General features: G+C 44.4%; 1 protein-coding gene and 1 non-coding gene across 9 annotated transcripts in view; both read left to right on the top strand.

Annotated features, from left to right (window-relative positions):
* Tnrc6a (trinucleotide repeat containing adaptor 6A) overlaps positions 1-18,782 on the top strand; it is a 255,169-nt gene that overhangs the window by 124,960 nt on the left and 111,427 nt on the right. For 6 of the 8 annotated variants that reach the window (XM_045130540.1, XM_004670190.2, XM_045130536.1 and 3 more), the window contains exon 3: positions 10,698-10,745. In XM_045130540.1, the coding sequence (XP_044986475.1) occupies positions 10,698-10,745 (48 nt within the window). Of the gene's footprint in view, positions 1-9,431; positions 9,516-10,169; positions 10,302-10,697; positions 10,746-18,782 lie in introns of those variants that run through there. The other 2 variants (XM_045130535.1, XM_045130537.1) reach the window with 2 other exon arrangements.
* Positions 14,995-15,130, top strand: LOC123453913. Its single transcript, XR_006633083.1, has one exon. It is a non-coding gene; the product is annotated as a small nucleolar RNA SNORA5 (small nucleolar RNA).

Below are 18,782 nucleotides of genomic sequence, written 5' to 3'. Positions count from 1 at the left end.
CTGACACTATAGAGTGAGTTCTAGGTCAGTGCAGGCTAGAGTGAAACTCTACCTTGGAAAAAAAGAAAAACAAAAAGCAAAACAGGCCAGGCATGTTAGCATATGCCTTTCATCCCAGCATTTGGGATGCAGAGGTATGAGAATCATGGTGAGTTTGAGGCCAGCCTGAGAGTTGAGTGAATTCTGGGTCAGCCTTGAATAGAGCAAGACCTTACATTTAAAGAAAGAAAAGAAAAAAGAAGGGCTAGAGAGATGGCTTAGCAGTTAAGTGCTTGCCTGTGAAGCCTAAGGATCCTGGTTCAAGGCTCAGTTCCCTAGGACCCACTTAAGGCAGATGCACAAGGTGGCACATACATATGGAGTTCGTTTGCAGTGGCTAGAGGATCTGGTGGTGCCCATTCTCTCTCTCTACCTCTTTCTCTCTCTCTCACTCTCAAGTAAATGAATAAAAATAAACAAAAAGAAAAAAAAAGAAAAAAGGGCTGGAGAGATAACTCAGCACTTAAGGTGCTTGCCTATGAAAGTTTAATGACCTGAGTGACCTGAGTTCAATTCCCCACTACACATGTAAAGGCAGATGGATGAAGGGGAACATGCATCTGGAGTTTACAGCATGGAGTTTGCAGCAGCTAGAGGTCCTGGTGCACCCATTCTCTCTCTCTCTGCTATGCTTAGTGGCCCATACCTTTAATCTCAGCACTGGGAGGAAGAAGTAGAAGGAACACCATGAGTTCAAGGCCACCCTGAGACTACCAAGTGAATTCCAAATCAGCCTGGGCTAGTGAGACCCTATCAAGAAAAACAAAAACCAAAAAAAACAAAAAAACAACAAAAAAAAAAAACTGAACCAACAAAAACCTTTGGCAACATGAAATTCAGTTATAACCACTGCTTTAATATCACTTTTTCTTAATTTCAGGATCTACATCAATTGTAATTGATGAATGTTTATCTTCATTCATGTTTTCCCACCTTTTTTTGTTCACCTGGTAATTTATTTATTTATTTATTTATTTTTTGGTTTTTCAAGGCAGGGTCTCATTCTGGCTCAGGCTGACCTGGAATTCACTATGTAGTCTCAGGGTGGCCTCGACCTCTCAGCAATCCTCCTACCTCTGCCTCCTGAGTGCTGGGATTAAAGGCATGTGCCACCACGCCTGGCCATTTTTTTATTGTTTATTTTTATTTACTTATTTCAGAGAGAGAGAGAGAGAGATTCAGAGAGAATGGGTGCCCTGGGGCCTCCAACCACTACAAGCGAACTCCAGATGCATGTACCACCTAGTGTGTCTGCCATGGGTCCTGAGGAATTGAACCTGGGTCCTTTGGCTTTGCAGGCTAGTGCCTAACCACTAAGCAATCCCTCTGGCCTGTGCCCATTTATTTTTGTGGTGCTAGGGATCAGACCCAGAGCCTCACACATGCTAGGCAAACATTCTACTATTAATCTACATACCCCTCAGACCACTATCACATATATGGATCAACCGTGTAATAGTTGTTTTAATTTTCACTTATCTATTCATTTATTTTTGCAGTGCAAGGGATAAAACTCAGGGCCTTACACATACTAGGCATATACTACCACTGAGCTCCACTCTGAGATCTCTGGTATTTTTTTTTTTTTTTTTGAGGTAGGGTCTCACTCTAGCTCAGGCTGACCTGGAATTCATCTCAGGGTGGCCTTGAACTCATGGTGATCCTCCTAACTCTGCCTCCTTCCTGAGTGCTGGGATTAAAGGCATGCGCCACCACGCCTGGCTTAGTAATTTTTTACTAGATGCCAGACATCTGTAATTTCACTTTGTTGGATACTTAATATTTTTGTATATATATAAATGCTCTTGTGATTTCTTCTAAGATATTATTACTTGAAAAGTTATAGCCTTTTAGGGATTTCCTTTAAGCTTAGTTAGCTTTCCATGACTGTAACAAAATGCCTGAGATAAATAACTTTAAAAGGGCTGGACAGATGGCTCAGCAATTAAGGTGCTTGCCTGCAAAGCCTAATGACCTGAGTTCGATTCCCCAGTACACACATAAAGCCAGATGCATAGCGGCACATGTCTGGAGCTTGTTTGCAGTGCTGGGAGACCCCGGTGTGCCCATTCTCTCTCCCTCTCTCTCTCTGCTTACAAATAAATAAATTTTAATCCAGTGCACTAGACTACTTAGCCACGCTACCTTGGTAGTTTTTAAATTATTTATTTATTTATTTGACAGAGACACAGAGAGAGAAAATGGGTGCTCTAGGGCCTTCAGCCTCTGCAAATGAACTCCAGATGCATGTGCCACCTCGTGCATCTGGCTTACGTTGAATTCTGGGGAACTGAACCTGCGACCCTTGGCTTCACAGGCAAGTGCCTTAATTGCTAAGCCATCTCTCTACCCCTAAATAAAAATATTTTTAAAAAATTTAGCCAGGTGTTGTGACACATACCTTTAATCCCAGCATTCAGGAGGCAGAGGCAGGAGGATTGCTGTGAGTTCAAGGCCACCCTGAGACTACATAGTTAATTCCAGGGCAGCCTGGGCTAGAGTGAGACCCTACCTCGAAAAACCAAAAAAAAAACAACAACAACAACAACAACAACAAAAAAAACCCAAAAACTTAGCCAGGTGTGGTGGTACATGACTTGAATCCTAGCACTTGGGAAGTAGAGATAGGAAGATCACTGTGAGTTCAAGTCCACCCTGAAACTACATAGTGAATTCCAGCTCAGCCCGGGCTAGAGCGAAACCCTACCTTGAAAAGCCAAAATTAAAAATAACTTAAAAGGAGGGAAAACCTAGGCATGGTTGTGCATGACATTAGTCCCGGCACTTTGGAGGCAGATGTAGGCGGATCACCATGAGTTCGAGGCTACCCTGAGACTACAGAGTGAATTCCAGGTCAGCCTGGGCTACTAGAGTGAGACCCTACCTTGAAAAAAAAAAAAAAACAGGGAAAAAAATGAAGAAAAGTTAATTTTGGCTCACAGCTTCTGAGGTTTCAGTCCACCATCACTTGGCAATATTGTTATTGGGCTTGTGGTGATGAGAACATTGTGGTAATGAGAGCATAGCAGAAGAGACTGCTCCCCTCACAAAGGCTAGGAAATAGGGAGAGAAGGACGGGAGGCCTAGGATCTCCGTATGTTTGTTTGTTTGTTTGCTTGTTTGTTTTTGAGGTAGGGTCTTGCTCTAGCCCAGGCTGACTTAGACTTTATTATGTAGACTCAGGGTGGCCTCAAACTCATGGCAATCCTTCTACCTCTGCCTCCCAAGGGCTGGTATTAAAAGTGTGTGCCATCATGTGTGCCATCATGACTGGCTTTTTCTCCTCCTCCTTCTTTTCTTTTAAAAGATACACACACACACACACACACACATATTGCAGTCAGGTTCACATTGCTGGTAGAAATCACCTAACCAAGAGTAGCTTGTGGGGCTGGAGAGATGGCTTAGTGGTTAAGTGCTTGCCTGTGAAGCCTAAGGACCCTGATTCGAGGCTCAATTCCCCAAGATCCACATTAGCCAGATCCACAAGTGGGCGCAAGCATCTGGAGTTTGTTTGCAGTGGCTGGAAGCCCTGGCGCACCCATTTTCTCTATCTGCCTCTTTCTCTCTCTGTCTGTCACTCTCAAATAATAAACCAAAAAAAATTTTTAAAAAGTAGCTTGTGGGAAAAAGAGGTTTATTTTGGCTTACAGACTCAAGGGGAAGCTTCACAATGGGATGGCATGAGCAGAGGATGGGCATCACCCCCTAGCCCACATAAGGTGGACAACAGGAATAAGAAGTGTGTGAGCCGGATGTGGTGGTGCACGCCTTTAATCCCAGCACTCGGGAGGATCACCGTGAGTTCGAGGCCACCCTGAGACTACATAGTGAATTCCAGGCCAGCCTGGGCTACAGTGAAACCCTGCCTTGAAAACCAAACAAACAAACAACAACAACCACAAAAAATAAATAGGAGGGCTGGAGAGATGGCTTAGCGGTTAAACGCTTGCCTGTGAAGCCTAAGGACCCCGGTTTGAGGCTCGACTCCCCAGGACCCACGTTAGCCAGATGCACAAGGGGACGCATGCATCTGGAGTTCGTTTGCAGTGGCCGGAGGCCCTGGTGTGCCTATTCTCTCTCCCTCTCTCTATCTGCCTCTTTCTGTCTCTCTCAAATAAATAAACAAAAATAACAAAAAAAAAATTAAAAAAAAAAAGAAATAGGAGAGTGTGCCAAACACTGGCAAGGGGGAGCTGGCCATAACACCCATAAGCCCACCCCCTATAATACACTGCCTCCGGGAGGTATAAATTCCCAAATCTCTGTCAGCTGGGAACCTAGTATTCAGAATACCTAAGTTTATGGGGGACACCTGAATCAAACCACGACAATATATGGTTTTGGTTTTTTGAGGTAGTGTTTCACTCTAGCCTAGGCTGACCTGGAATTCACTCTGTAGCCTCAGGCTGGCCTTGTACTCATAGTGATCCTCATACCTCTGCCTCCCAAGTGCTGAGATTAAAGGCATGTGCCACCATGCCTGGCTTAAAAAAAATTTTTTTTAAATATTTATTTATGTGAGAGAGACACACAGAAACAGAGACAGAGTTTAGGAGCTCCAGGGCATCTAGCTGCCACAAACTCCAGATACATGCAATACTTTTGCATCTGGTATTAGCATCTTTTACCTCTGATCTATCTCTCCAGTTCCCCAGTGTCTTCTTTAAGGGCACATCCATAATGATGACCCAACTTTCTCATGAAAGTATATCTTAGCCAAGTATGGTGGCACATGCCTTTAATCCCAGTATTTGGGAGGCAGATGTAGGAAGATTGCTATGAGTTTGAAGCCACCTTGAGATGACATAGCGAATTCCAGATCAGCCTGGGCTAGAGTGTGACCCTACCTCAAAAAAAAAAAAAAAAAAAAAAGTATGTCTTATGGGAACCCAAGCAGCATATCTGAGCTTTGGAGGGACGTTTAAGATTCACACCATAACCACTAGGCACTACCAGAACAATATTTAGAACTAATGTCCAAGTACTAACACAAAAACCTCCTGAGAATTCCACCTAATGCCCTATGAGTCGAGTATTCTCCTCTGATAGGAACAGAAACTATACCAAGCTCTGTGTGAGCCAAATTGAGCCCAGATCTTGTTTCTTCTATCCCTTGAGAAGTTTTGTGATATGCATAGTCTGCTCATCTAGAGACCCAAGCATGGCCCCTGCACATACATGACACTATCTGTGTAGTTCTTCCTGTTGGCCTTTCTACTCTGTGAGGTCTAGTGCCTTTGGCTTCTACAGACTTTTGCTATTTAGGTTGGGCACCACTTCCCATACCATTTTGCCACTGCCTGGAAACCATCCTCAATGAATAAGGCAATCATAGAGCTCACTCCATTTGTTTCTCATATCTCAGGGATCACTGTCTTCCATTGCTTGACATCTGATATCTTTAAAACCACTGTCGTGCTGGGATGGTGGGGTATACCTTTAATCCCAGCACTTGGGAGGGAGAGGTAGGAGGATCTCTGTGAGTGCAAGGCCAGCCTGAGACTACATAGTGAATTCCAGTACAGCCTGGGCTACAGTGAGACCACACCTCAAAAAACAAAAACAAAACAAACAAAAAACTGTTGTGTTGGTTAGAACCAGGAGTCCTTCCTTGTCCATGGGGTTGGAGAAATGGCTTAGCAGTTAAATACACTTGCTTGCAAAGCCTCCTAGCCCAGGTTTGATTCCCCAGTGCCCATGTACAGCCAGATACACAAAGTGGAGCAGGCATCTGGAGTTCGTTTGAAGTGGCAAAAGCCCTGACATGTCAATTTATCTCTTTTCCTCCTTCCTTCCCTTGAAAATAAATAAAATATTTTTAAAAAGAAGTCCTTGTTTCCCATCAAATTTTGAATAAATGAACATATTTAATGAATAAACGTATTTATGCATATGCTTATAATTTCCTATTCTATTATGATAATCCCTTTCTATTATTATCCATCTTAATGTTCAAATTATCTTCAACTTGGCCAATAGGTATAGGTATAATGAAACAAAATGCTTAATGCCATATTTCTCTATCAGGGCTTACAGGCTGACAGTGAAGGAAGGTGGTCTTGAATAGAAGGTAAAGGAGCATTTTCAGAAAAAGTAGCCTGGCATGATGGCACACACACTTAATCTCAGCACTCAGAAAGCTTATAGGAGGATCACTGTGATTTTGAGGTCAGCCAGGAACTACAGAGTGAGTTCCAGGTCATCCTGGGCTAGAGTGAGACTCTGTCTTAAAAAAAAAAAAAAGAGAGAGAGAAAGAAAAGAAAAAGACAAAAGGGAGAGCACACCCAATGACCTTAGTAGTATCTGAAGGCGGAAGTATCTATCTTGTCCTCACTAAGGCAGTGAAGATACTGGTGGATCTGGTGGAAAGCCAGAGCATTAGTGAAAGAATGCCCCAGGCATCTGTAACATAAGATTCAAGAGACTAAAGGGATACCTAGGGGAATCCAGCGGGCATGATGTAGCAGACAGGGCCTGGCAGGACAAGGACACTTCTTGGCACACATAAAGGAGCTGCTTGGAAATGACACACACCATTCTGACTTCTTCATTCCACAATCATTATTTCACATGTGGATCTATGTGTGGAGTGTGTGCATGTATGTTCATATGCATGTGTGTGCAGAAGCACATGTTGATCATCTGTGTACATGCATGTGAAGGCCAGAGGTATCAACAGTCCAGGGGTCTTCCTCCTTTACTGTATACTTCTTCTTTGAGATAGTCTCTTGCTGAACCACTGATTAGCTAGTTAGTGGGCCTCCAGGGATTTCTTGTCTCCACCTGCCCAGCACTGGGATTACAGGTGCTCACCACCACACCTGGCATTTACATGAATGCTGAGGTGATAGTTCAGTGTATGTTGCAGTTACCATCTCATTGCTGGGACACCTAACCAAAAGCAGTTGACAAGAGGGAAGGATTTATTTTGGCTTGTAGTCTCAAGGGCTGAAGCTTCATGTCAGGAGAAAGCATGGCATGAGCAGAGCCTGGATTTCACTTTTGCCATAGCAGGTGGGAAACAGCAGCAAGACAGTAAGCTGAGCTCTAGCAAGGGGGAACTGGTTATCACACCCCTATTGCCATCTGCTGGGAACAAGCATTCAAAACACATGAGTTTATGGGGGATACCTAATTCAAACCACCACAGTTGATAACATGGGTGCTGAGAATTTGAACTCAGGTCCTCATGCTTTACCCATCTCCCCAAGTCCCTCCCCCCCATACACCCATACATATTAATTCAAAGATTGACTCTCCCAATCAAGGCTCTCAGAATTGACGAAACAACACTGAATGGAAGTGTCAAGTCACCACACTCCAGGCCTGATGGGCCAACAGTGGCTGGATAAAATGAGTCATGAAAGTAACACTTGTACATCCTGTCTTGAATGCTAACGGGCTTCTTTACAGATGGCTTTAATAATAAATTTTTAATAATACTTTAATAAAGTATCCACTTTAAAGTTTAAAAAATATTTATTTGCAAGTAGATAGACACAATGGGTACTGCAAATGGACAACAGATGCATGTGCCACTTGTGCATCTGGTTTTATGTAGGTACTGGGGGATTGGACTCAGGTCATTAGGCTCTGCAGATAAACACCTGAACCACTAAGCCATCTCTCCAGCCCCCTAAAAGCATCCACTTTAATAATAATGGGGAACAAGAATGATGCCAATTTACCATTGGTCCTTGACTCATGTCTGACAACTGGAGAATCTTGGGGAAATTTTGTCAAAGGAGGCAGAATTTGAACTTGGCTTTGAAGTAGGAATTTTTTAGGTAGATATAATATGGAGGAAAGGACTTCCATTCAGAGAAAATAACATGTTCAAGTTATAGAGATATTGAGGAACATGATAAACTATAGTTCAGTGTTACTGGAACATAAAATAAAAATTCTGAGAAATAGGGCAGGTGGGGCTCCTTGAAGGGCCTTTTATGTAGGACAGAGGTTTTCAGATGGTGTTCTGTATAATATAGCTATTCAAGAGTCCTGAGCATTCACACCATTCAAGAACATTTAGCAGCAGCACTAGCAGCAGCAGCAGGAGGAGGAGGTGACCAGATTTACTTGCTAGAAAAACCACATTGGTAGTAATATGAATAGCTGGATAGAGGAGACAGGCAGAAGATAGATCGCTCCTTCACTTAACAAGCACTATGGAAGTCCTTATATATTCTAGACACTCCACTGCTTGTGAACAGGCATATTCTGCCCTCCTAGAACTTACAAAGAGTAAACAAATGAATGAATATTTAATTACTCTTAAGATAAGTGATTGGGAGAACCAAAACAAGTGAAAGGAAGGGTAGCCTTTCCTGGATCAAGGGCAGAGGAGCTGTTTTGAAAAGGAAAGAATCTTGGATTGCCTGAAGCACTGTCAGCACAGGAGGGTCACTTTAGGTACTATGTTGGAGATATCAGAAACCATAATAAGGATGTTAGACTGAATCAAGAGCCCTGAGCGCCTTTGCATTATTTAAAACAATCAAGTTTTTGTTGCTTTTTGTGGGAGGAAACTTTTTTTTTTTGGCTTACAAAAATGTGGAGGGGTAGCTTAGTGATGGTAGTGATGGAAAATGTGGAAATAAGCAGAGGCTAGGACAACACTCCTGGCCAATATCAGGTGGAGAACAGCAGCAAAAGAGTGGGCCAAACACTGGCTGGCAAGGGGAAGCTGGCTTAACATCCATAAACCAGCCCCCAACAACACACCTCCTCCAGCAAGACTCCAGTTGCCATCAGCTTGAGACAAGCTTGTTCAGAGCACAAGAGTTTATGAAAGAGGGACAGCAAACGACAGAAAGAAAGAAAATGGGCACACCAGGGACTCTAGCCACTGCAAATGAACTACAGATGCATACACCACCTTGTACAGCTGGCTCATGTAGATCCTGGGGAATCGAACCTGGGTACTTTCACTTTGCAGGCAAGAGCCTTAACTGCTAAGCCATCCTACCAGCCCACATAGGGACGATTTTAGCATGGTTTAGTCACTTAAAGGATTTAAGTCAGAAAAAAGAAAAAGGAGGTCGTCCACAGAGCAAGTTTTCTGAGAAAGTACAAGGGAATCAATTTAATGTCAAGGAGGAGTTTACAAGAAACACTGTTTGCAATGAACACACAGCATGGATATACTTTCCTACACGCATTATTCTTGTACCTATATGCATTATAATACTGTATCGACCTGCAGGTATGTATGTTACTGTACTTATATACAGGCATTTATGTTACTGCATCCACAACTATGTGTGTTCACATGTTTCTATGCGAGCACTCTGGAATCTGCTTTTCTCCCCACTGCCGTATTGTAACTAAATCCCCAGGCTGGTATTCTCCTCCTACGTCATTTTCATTTTCACAGTACCCTCCTAACACAAGCCCGTAGCTGTTTTTTAATGGCACCTCATAACGTTGGACATTGTGGTCGTCGACAATTTTTTCCACTACCCTCAATAGTGTAAGTTGATATCTTGATGGCCAAATACTCAGTAGGTACACATGGTTATTTAAGCAGAAATTCCGTGCAAAGTGGCATGGCTGAGTCGAGGATCTGTAAAATTCGGTGGATTAAAAATCCGCTTTCAACCTCACTGGAGACGACCTTTACCCGAGGAGGCGACACAAGCAGAGAGGTTAAATATCTGCCTCAAGGTCAAAAAATAATTAGAAATGGCTGAATTTAAAAGCCGCGCGGGCTCCCCAGGCTGCGGCAGGGGTGGAATTTGCGGTTCGGTCGATTTTTTTTTTAAGGCGTGTGTCGGTGGGGGAGGGGCCGGGCGGCGGGGAAGGAAACTTGTGTCGCAGTAGAGGAGGAGGGACCCAGGTCAGACCCGCGCCGCCCCGGCGAGCGAGGCTGGGCTCCGGCTCTCCCGGGCCCCCACGCCGCCCGCGGGGCTCCTCGGAATCGCCGACCCTGTCCGCGGAGGTCTCGGCCAGGCCGGCGAGGCCGCCAGCTTGCCCGGCCGGTCGGCGAGCGGGGCCGCTCGGGGCCCCTCCATCTTGGGAGCCCGTGGCCGCGGCGCCCCCGGAAGGGGTTACGGAGCGGGGCATTTACTTCCGGCCTGGGGCCTGCGGCGGCGGCGGCGGCGGCGGCAGTGGCGGCGGCGGCGGCGGCGGCGGGTCGGTGTAAGAAAATGGCGCTGGTGCAGCGGCTCGGGCCTCTCCCCGCGGCGCTGCGGAGGGCTTGAGGCTCGCGAGCCTCGTTCCCCGCGCCCCACCTGCTCGTGCACTTTACACACATGAGGTGAGCGGAGCGGGGGCCCTCGGTGTCCGGGCGGGAGCAGCCCCGGGGCGCTGCCCCGCGGGGCCCGCCAGCGCCGGTGCCGGAGTGCGGGCGGCGGCGCGGGGCCGCGGGCGGGCGGGCGGGCGGCGGGGCCGGGGCAGGGCGCGGGCCCGCGGCGGCGGAGACCCTCCGGACCGCCCGCGGCCTGGCGCCCCCGGGCCCGCGGCGGCGACGGCGGCGGCGGCGGCGCAGCCCCGCAGCTTTGTGAGCCCCCTCCCCCTCGCCCGCGCGAGCCTCTGCCGCAGCAGCCCCGCCGCACGCGCACCGCCTTGTCTTCGCGTGTTTTTTTTTTTTTCCTTCCTTTTCTTTGGTTTTTTTGTTTTTGTTTTTGTTTTATTTTTTTATTTTCTGTTTCAGAGAATTGGAAGCTAAAGCTACCAAAGACGTAGAAAGAAATCTTAGCAGGTAAGATGGGCGAGCTTTCAGTGTCTCTCTCTTTCGCCCCATGATAATCGCGTATTTCCCACTCTGCTTCACCCTTTCTTGGTTTAGAAGTTCCCCGGTGTCATTTGGCTTTTGCACACAGAAACGTTCGGCCTCAGGGAATATTGGATGGAAGGATTTCGAGGAGATGCGTAATTACGCGTGTGTTTGTTTCTTAAAAAAAAAAAAAAAAGGAAAAGGCAATTCTTGTAAACTTTGTTAAAGCATTCTCACCCTTTTAGAATTTAATTAGGGGACTTGTGCATTAATTACTATTGTAAATGGTTGCAGGCATTGTGTGACTCATGATTGAGGCGGCCCTTATGGCGGGCTGTCAAACTGTTTTGGCTTCCCCGTTATTACTTTGTAGCTCAAATTGTTGCCTTAATAAAAAGATACTATGTGTTCGCATTTTTTCCCCCTCTACACATTGTAGTCAGGCGGATTCTGTTGCATTGGAAACAGTTTTGTCCTTGAACTTTACCAAGTATAAACTGTTTTGTTTTCTTTGAAACTACATTTTTGTCTGTGTTCAGTGTGTGCTTTTTATCAGATGGTAAAATAATTAAAAATTTGCTCCCAATAAATGGTTAGCGTTTGTCTTGGGCCTGAGTGCTTTTGCACCTGTAACTTAAAGCATCACATCGATAACCTTTTCTGATTGATTTCCCCCTTACACACACACACACACACACACACACTTTGGCAGACTTGACCTATTTATTCTCCTTTTTTCTTTTGCATCATAATGGGACACCCAGAGAAGCTGGAGACTTATCAAATCGCAACCCCTTTTACTTGGGCAGAGTAAAATTTCACTTGTTTTAGTTGTCCATGTCGTTTACTTTTGATTTTTTGTTGGGTTATTAACACTGGCAAAGGTCATTAACATTCACAATTCCGATAATCTGATTATTTGACACCATGTAGAATTATCCCAAATTTCTGGCTCTTTAAAAATTAATATTAGTCTGTGTTGGGTATTGTTCAAGAATCTGTTCAATTGGCAAAGAATTGGCATCATTAGCTTACTCAATAAGAGGTTTTTTTGTTACTCAAATAATTATGGGATCATTTAAAAGGGAAACAAGTTGTCAAATACTGGTAATGGAATAATAAAATGTGGAACTACACAAAGCATGTTAAGTTATTAAGGTGTGACTTCAGCAGCAGGTGAGAGCCTGGAGTTTGTGTTTCCTACTTCCTTTTTTTTTGTTGTTGTTGTCAGGCAACTGCACAGAGGTAGTTTTGAGTGAGGATGTCCCAGGACTTAAGTAAGCACTGGACCCTGGGCATAATTTTCATGTTATGATTGGGCAGATGTTGGAGTCTTTCTGGCTATGCATGTGTCTGAATTCCAGCTCTGCCACATAAAGTTTGACCTTGACTCTTGGCAGGTTGCTTAGCCATTCTGTGTCTAACTTATGAGACCAGAGACCTGGGCTAGCCAGTTGCTGAGGTCTGCTAGGCCCCTTGGGTTACATGAAAAGGGGAATGTGTGTCTTAATAAGTAAATGGTAATATGAGTTAGGTGATGATGAAGTTAGGAGGCAGAAGGAGATCCCAGGCATCGTGCTTGGGGGGGGGGTGTTTAGTTGGTTTCAAAATGGGAAAAAGAATACCAAGATTTTAAGGCAATGTGTTAAATGAAGGAGATCCTTTTTTTAAAAAAAAAATTAAACGTTCTGCATAGGGATGGATGTGTTAGATGGGCAAATGCCATTTTCCTAAGTAAGAATATACCTGTCTTTTAAAAATTTTTTTTGTTCATTTTTATTTATTTGAGAGCGACAGACAGACAAAGAGGCAGAGAGAGAGAGAGAGAGAGAGAGAGAGAGAGAGAGAATGGGCGGCCTCCAACCACTGCAAACAAACTCCAGATGTGTGCGCCCTCTTGTGCATCTGGCTTATGTGGGTCTTGGGAATCAAGCCTCGAGCCGGGGTCCTTAGGCTTCACAGGCAAGCGCTTAACCGCTAAGCCATCTTTCCAGCCCCTCCCCCCTTTAAATTCATATTATTTATTTGAGGGGGGGAGGAAGGCAGATAGAATGGGTGTACCAGGACCTTTAGCTGCTGCAAACAAACTCCAGATGCTCTACCTTGAGCATCTGGCTTAGGCTGGTCCTGGGTAATTGAGCCTGGGTCCTTTTCTTTGCAGGCAAGCACCTTAACCACTAAGTCATCCCTCTAGCCCAGAGCATATCTATCTTCATCCATTAGTGTTCTGCTCTGGCAGTCATGGTATTTATTAGTGAACATTTATTGAGCATATTCTACATTTCAAGCTTGGGACTTGGTACCAGGGAAGGGAAGAATGTAAGTTGCTAAATTTGTTAAATCCTCACTTTTCTTGATACTCTTGTCTAATGACTTTCCATGGATTTACCATATCCTTAAAAGGCCCTGTGAGTTAGGTATTGTTAACCCTGCTCTTCAGATAAAAGATTTGAGGTGTAAAGAAGTTAAGTAACTTGCAGGTGGCCAAACCAGTAGTGATTGCAGGAGCTGCCAGGCTTCATGTATTTAAATTGTTTCCTACTGAAAATGTGGTTCTTCACTTTCAGAATTTGAAAATTTCCATATGGAAGCAGAACCCACAGATACTTACCATGTGTTAACACTGGAGTTTTTCAACCTGGACACTTGACATTTTTGACTAGCTAATTAATTATCTTGAGGCCTGTGCTTTTTCAGTACTCCCTGCTCAGTGTTTGTCATGATCAAAAGTATCTCCAGATACTGGTAGGAGTCTATGGGGATGGAAAGTGGGGTGAAGTCAGCCATGTTTGAAAACCACTGTTTGAGATCTTTTCTTGGACTTTTCTGTTTGTTTGGTCTCTTTTATTTTCTTATTTTGATGATGATGATGATGATTTTGGTGGAGGAGGTTTCTAGATAGGATAGGGTCTTGCACTTAGCCCAGGCTTTCCTGGAACAGACGGGCCTGAGACTCATAGCAGTCCTACCTCTGCCTTCCAAGTGCTGGGATTAAAGGTGTGCGCCACCACAGTGGGTGTGTATTTGTCTTTTTTTTTTTTTTTTTTAAGAGGGTAGGGTCTTGCTCTAACCCAGCCTGACCTTGAATTCACCATGTAGTCTCAGGCTGGCTTTGAACTCTCAACAATCCTACCTCTGCCAGCCAAGGTATGCCTGGCTTTCTTTTTAAATATTTAATTGCTAGGGGAGAGAGAACGCACACATGCATGAGTAAAGGACAGTGTGTGTGCCAGGGTTTGCCACTGCAAATGAACTCCACATACATGTACCACTTTGTGCATCTGGCTTTATATGGATACTGGGGAATAGAATCCAGGCAGTAAGGTTTTGTAAGCAAGTGCCTTTAACTGCTGAGCCATCTTTGCAGTCTGCTTGTTTATGTATTTGAGAGAGAGAGGAAGAGGCAGAGAGAAAGACAGAATGGGCATGCCAGGGCCTCCAGCCACTGCAAACGAACTCCAGACGCATGTACCCCCTTGTGCATCTGTCTTAGTGGGTCCTGAGGATCGAACTGGGGTCCTTATGCAAACGCCTTAACTACTCTAGCCCCCTGTTTTTTTGAGACAAAGTCTCAGTTCAGTCTCTGCTGGCCTCCAACTCATGACCATCCTCCTAACTCAGCTTCTTTCATTAAAGTCCTGCTACCACACCCATCTTCTTTGTTTGAATTTTTAACATGAAAAGTCCTAAATGTTTAAATGATGAATCCATGGTATAGTTTCTGTCCTCTGCATGACAAAGATGCATCATTAATTTCCCTTTCTTGTGCTAAGTGTAAGTCCTCAGGACAATGTGCCGGGCATCCAGTGCTTCAGACAGAATGGCACAAAGGGTAATTTAGCTCACCTTCCTACGGAAGCTGTCTTTTCGGGATCACTGTTGGTCATTAGGATTATCTTTGTTTGTCAGTGTCATACACATTCAGAAGAGGTCAGCTGTAATGTCCAGATGAAGGTGACCACCACTGGAATAGAACCTCAAACAATGGAATCCATTTTGACTGGTAGAGGCAAGGGTGCTGTAAGAACAGCAGAAGCAAAGATTCAAAATCCAGTACTCACACAAAATTTTGACTTGTCCAAAGGTAGCAATTTAGTCAGGATTTCATGTCAGGTGTGTGTGGAGGTCCCTGAGTGTCAGACTGACAGGCACTTGTGTATAAATCTTTAGGTGTGGGGAGCTACTGCATGCTTTGGGTATAGTGAATTGATATGGTAGGAAAATCCAGGCTGGATGCAGTAAAGTCAAATTCAGTCCCCATCCTATCGTGGTGGGAGCTGGCCCAGATGGCTGCCACAGCAAGCTCTGCTGCTCATGGGCCCTTACTCTCTTGCCCTAAGACCTAGGGATAAGTTTGGCTGCAGACATTGTGCTCCAAGAAAAAAAAAAAGAAAATCTAGGGCTGGAGAGATGGCTTACCAGTTAAGCGCTTGCCTGTGAAGCCTAAGGACCCCCATTCAAGGCTCGGTTCCCCAGGTCCCACGTTAGCCAGATGCACAAGGGGGCGCACGTGTCTGGAGTTCGTTTGCAGTGGCTGGAAGCCCTGGCGCGCCCATTCTATCTCTCTCCCTCTATCTGTCTTTCTCCCTGTGTCTGTCGCTCTCAAATAAATAAATAAAAAATGAACAACAAAAAAAAAAAAAAAAAAAGAAAATCTAGGTTGGGATTAGTGCTCAGGTGTATTTATGAGAGATAACTAGTGTTGTGAGCAAGAGGTGAAGATTTAGATGAAAGATGAGAATATAAGATACCAAGGAAATGCAGCCTGGGATTTCAGAAACAGTTAGTTTTGAGAAGAGTCAAAATAACTCAAGGTCTGCCCATCTAGGGTGAATGGGAGATTGACCCAACTTTGAACAGTGGTGTCAGAGTAGAAGTAGGAATTTGTGTGAGCAGAGACAATGGTACATTATAATTTCCAAGTGGAAAACAAAAACTTGTGCTAGTACCCCTTAATTGAACTAATATTTTTTTGTTTTGTTTTGTTTTGTTTTTCAAGGTAGGGTCTCACTCTAGCTCAGGCTGACCTGGAATGCATTATGTAGTCTCAGGCCGGTCTTGAACTCATGGTGAGCTTCCTACCTCTGTCTCCAAAGTGCTGGTATTAAAGGCATGCACCACCACGCCCAGCAATAAAAATATTTAAAAATATTTGTGAGCCAGGCATGGTGGTGCATACATTTAATCCCAGAACTACAGCAGAGGAAGGAGGATCTCTTGAGTTCAAGACCAGCCTGGGGCTACAGAGTGAGTTTCAGATTAGTCTGGAGCTAGATTTAAAAACCCTACCTCAGAAACCACCCTCCCCCACAAAAAAAATTGCTTGTGGAAACTTGTAGAGTTACTGAATATTTAGAGCTGGACCTCATATAGTTCATCCACTATTTACTTCTTTTTTTTTTTAATTATTTTTTTGGGGGAGGGGATAAAATTGGCGTGCCAGGGCCTCCAGCCACTGTAATTGAATTTCAGACGTGTGCACCATCTTGTGCACGTGTGTGTCATCTTGTGCACATGTGCGACCTTGCATGCTTGCATCACATTGCATGTCTGGCTTACGGGCGGGCGGTTACCTGGAGCGTTGAACATGAGTCCTTAGGCTTTGCAGGCAAGCACTGCTAAGGCATCTCTCCAGCCCTACCTACCTCTTTGTTGTAAAAATATTTTATTTGTTTATTTGCAGGCAGATTGAAAAGAGAGAGAGAATGGGCACACCAGGGTCTCCAGCTGCTCCAAATGAACTCCACATGCATGCACCACTGTGTATTTAGCTTTACATGGGTAGTGGGGAATTGAAACCAAGTTCTTAGGCTTTGTAGGCAAGCACTGTAACTACTGAGCCATTTCTCCAGCCCCCTCTAGTTTTAGTTAATTTATTTATTTATTAGAGACAGAGAAGGGGGGGAGAGATAGAGAGTGAGTAACAATGGGTGCACCAGGGCCTCTAGCCACTGCAAATGAACGTCAGATGCATGTGGCACCTTGCTTAATGACTGTTGGTCATTAGGATTATCTTTGCTTGTCAGTGCCATGCACATTCAGAAGAGGTCAGCTGTGATGTCCAGATGTGCCATCTGGCTTATGTGGGATCTGGAGAATCAAACCTGGGTCCTGAGGCTTCGCAGGCAAGTGCCTTAACTGCTAAGACATCTCTCCAGCCTTCCCTTTCTATTTTTGGTTTCTTTTTTTTCTTTTTCCCTAAGGTAGGGTCTTACTCTAGCTCAGGCTGACCTGGAATTCACTATGCAATCTTAGGGTGGCCTTGAACTCACAGTGATCCACCTACCTCTGCCTCCCAAGTGCTGGGATTAAAGGCATGTGCCACCACACCTGGCTTCCTTTCTGTTTTTGAGGTAGGGTCTCACTGTAGCCAAGGCTGACCTGGAATTCACTCTTTAGTTTCAGACTGGCCTCGAACTCAATAGTATTCCTCTTTCCTCTGCCTCCTGAGTGCTGGGATTAAAAGTGTGTGCCGCTGAGCATGGAGGTGAACACCTTTAATCCCAACACTCTGGAGGCAGAGATAGGTGGATCACTGTGAGTTCAAGGCCACTCTGAGATTATATAATGAATTCCAGGTCAGCCTGGGTTAGCAGAGAAAAAAAAGGATGTGCCACCACACTCGACATATTCTTTCCATATTTCAAGTGAGAAAGACAAGTTGGAGAGATCCAGTGAGTTATTTTAGATTGCAGTGTCAAACACATGACATACCTGGGATTCAAACAGAACCTTTCATATTAGTTTTTGTGTTCTCACTGTATAGTATTTCAATTACAAATTAGATAAAATATAACTTTGGTTTCTCCGTTCTTTCTGAAAGAGTAATAACTCAATCTTATGCTCATTCCAGTTATTATTACAGTGTGGGAATCTATTGTCTAAAGTAGAAGTTAGCACAGGTCCTAATACCTCTATTTCCCCCATATGCCAGCTGTTAAATGCCATTGTACACCAAATATTACTAAAGGTGCTATATACCCTGTTGTGTACTAGCTAAGCTGGGACACATTTTTTTTTTTTTTTTTTTTTTTTTTGAGGTAGGGTCTCATTCTAGCCCTGTCTGACCTGGAATTCACTATGTAGTCTCAGGGTGGCTTTGAACTCATGGTGATCCTCCTACCTCTGCCTCCTGAGTGCTGGGATTATAGGTGTGCACCACCATGCCTAGCCAAAGCTGAGACACTTTTTTTTTTCTTTTGTTTTTTTTGAGGTGGGGTCTCACTCTAGCCCAGGCTGACCTGGAATTCACTATGGAGTCTCAGGGTGGCCTTGAACTCATGGTGATCCTCCTACCTCTGTCTCCCAAGTGCTGGGATTAAAGGCATGTGCCACCACACCCAGCTCTGGGACACTTTTGTCTGACACGTGTGTCTGGAACACAAGAGACCAGGACAACATGTGTAAATCAGGATATCCATTCTTCCTAGCTAAAGTGGATCTCACTGTAGCAAATCAGTTAACCTTTGTTTAAGGGGAAATAGTCGTCTTTTGTTAAGCCTTTATGCTGCTTTGCTGTGGTTTTGGGGCTAGCACGTTCAAACTGGCAGGATCTTCCTAGCTTTATTTGGCTGCTAAGTGGTAGATTAATTGATAGTATAAATATAAGTGAATCCAAACTGTGTGCTTAATTTAAAAAATGTGTAATAGGCCAGGTATGATGGCACATGCCTTTGATCCCAGCACTTGGGAGGCAGAGATAGGAAGATCACTGAGTTCAAGGCCACCCTGAGACTCCATAGTGAGTTCCAAGTCAGCCTGGGCTAGAGTGAGACCTTATCTTGAAACCCTGCCCCCTCCCAATATAAAGTATAACAATCCTTTAGAAATTTTTGAATATAAACATAAAAAGGTGGCTCATGCCTTTAATTGCAGCACTTAGGAAGCAGAGGTAGGAGGATACCACCCTGAGACTATATTACATAGTGAATTCCAGGTCAGCTTGAGCTAAAGTGAAACCTTATCTCAATAACTACCCCCCAAAGGAAAAAAGAATATAGTCTGTAATGTCTTTTAAATTGT

Source organism: Jaculus jaculus, chromosome 12, assembly GCF_020740685.1.
Source record: "Jaculus jaculus isolate mJacJac1 chromosome 12, mJacJac1.mat.Y.cur, whole genome shotgun sequence".
Lineage (NCBI taxonomy): Eukaryota > Metazoa > Chordata > Mammalia > Rodentia > Dipodidae > Jaculus > Jaculus jaculus.
The sequence above is the reverse complement of the archived record's forward strand: the minus strand, read 5'-3'. Positions and strand labels throughout refer to the sequence as shown.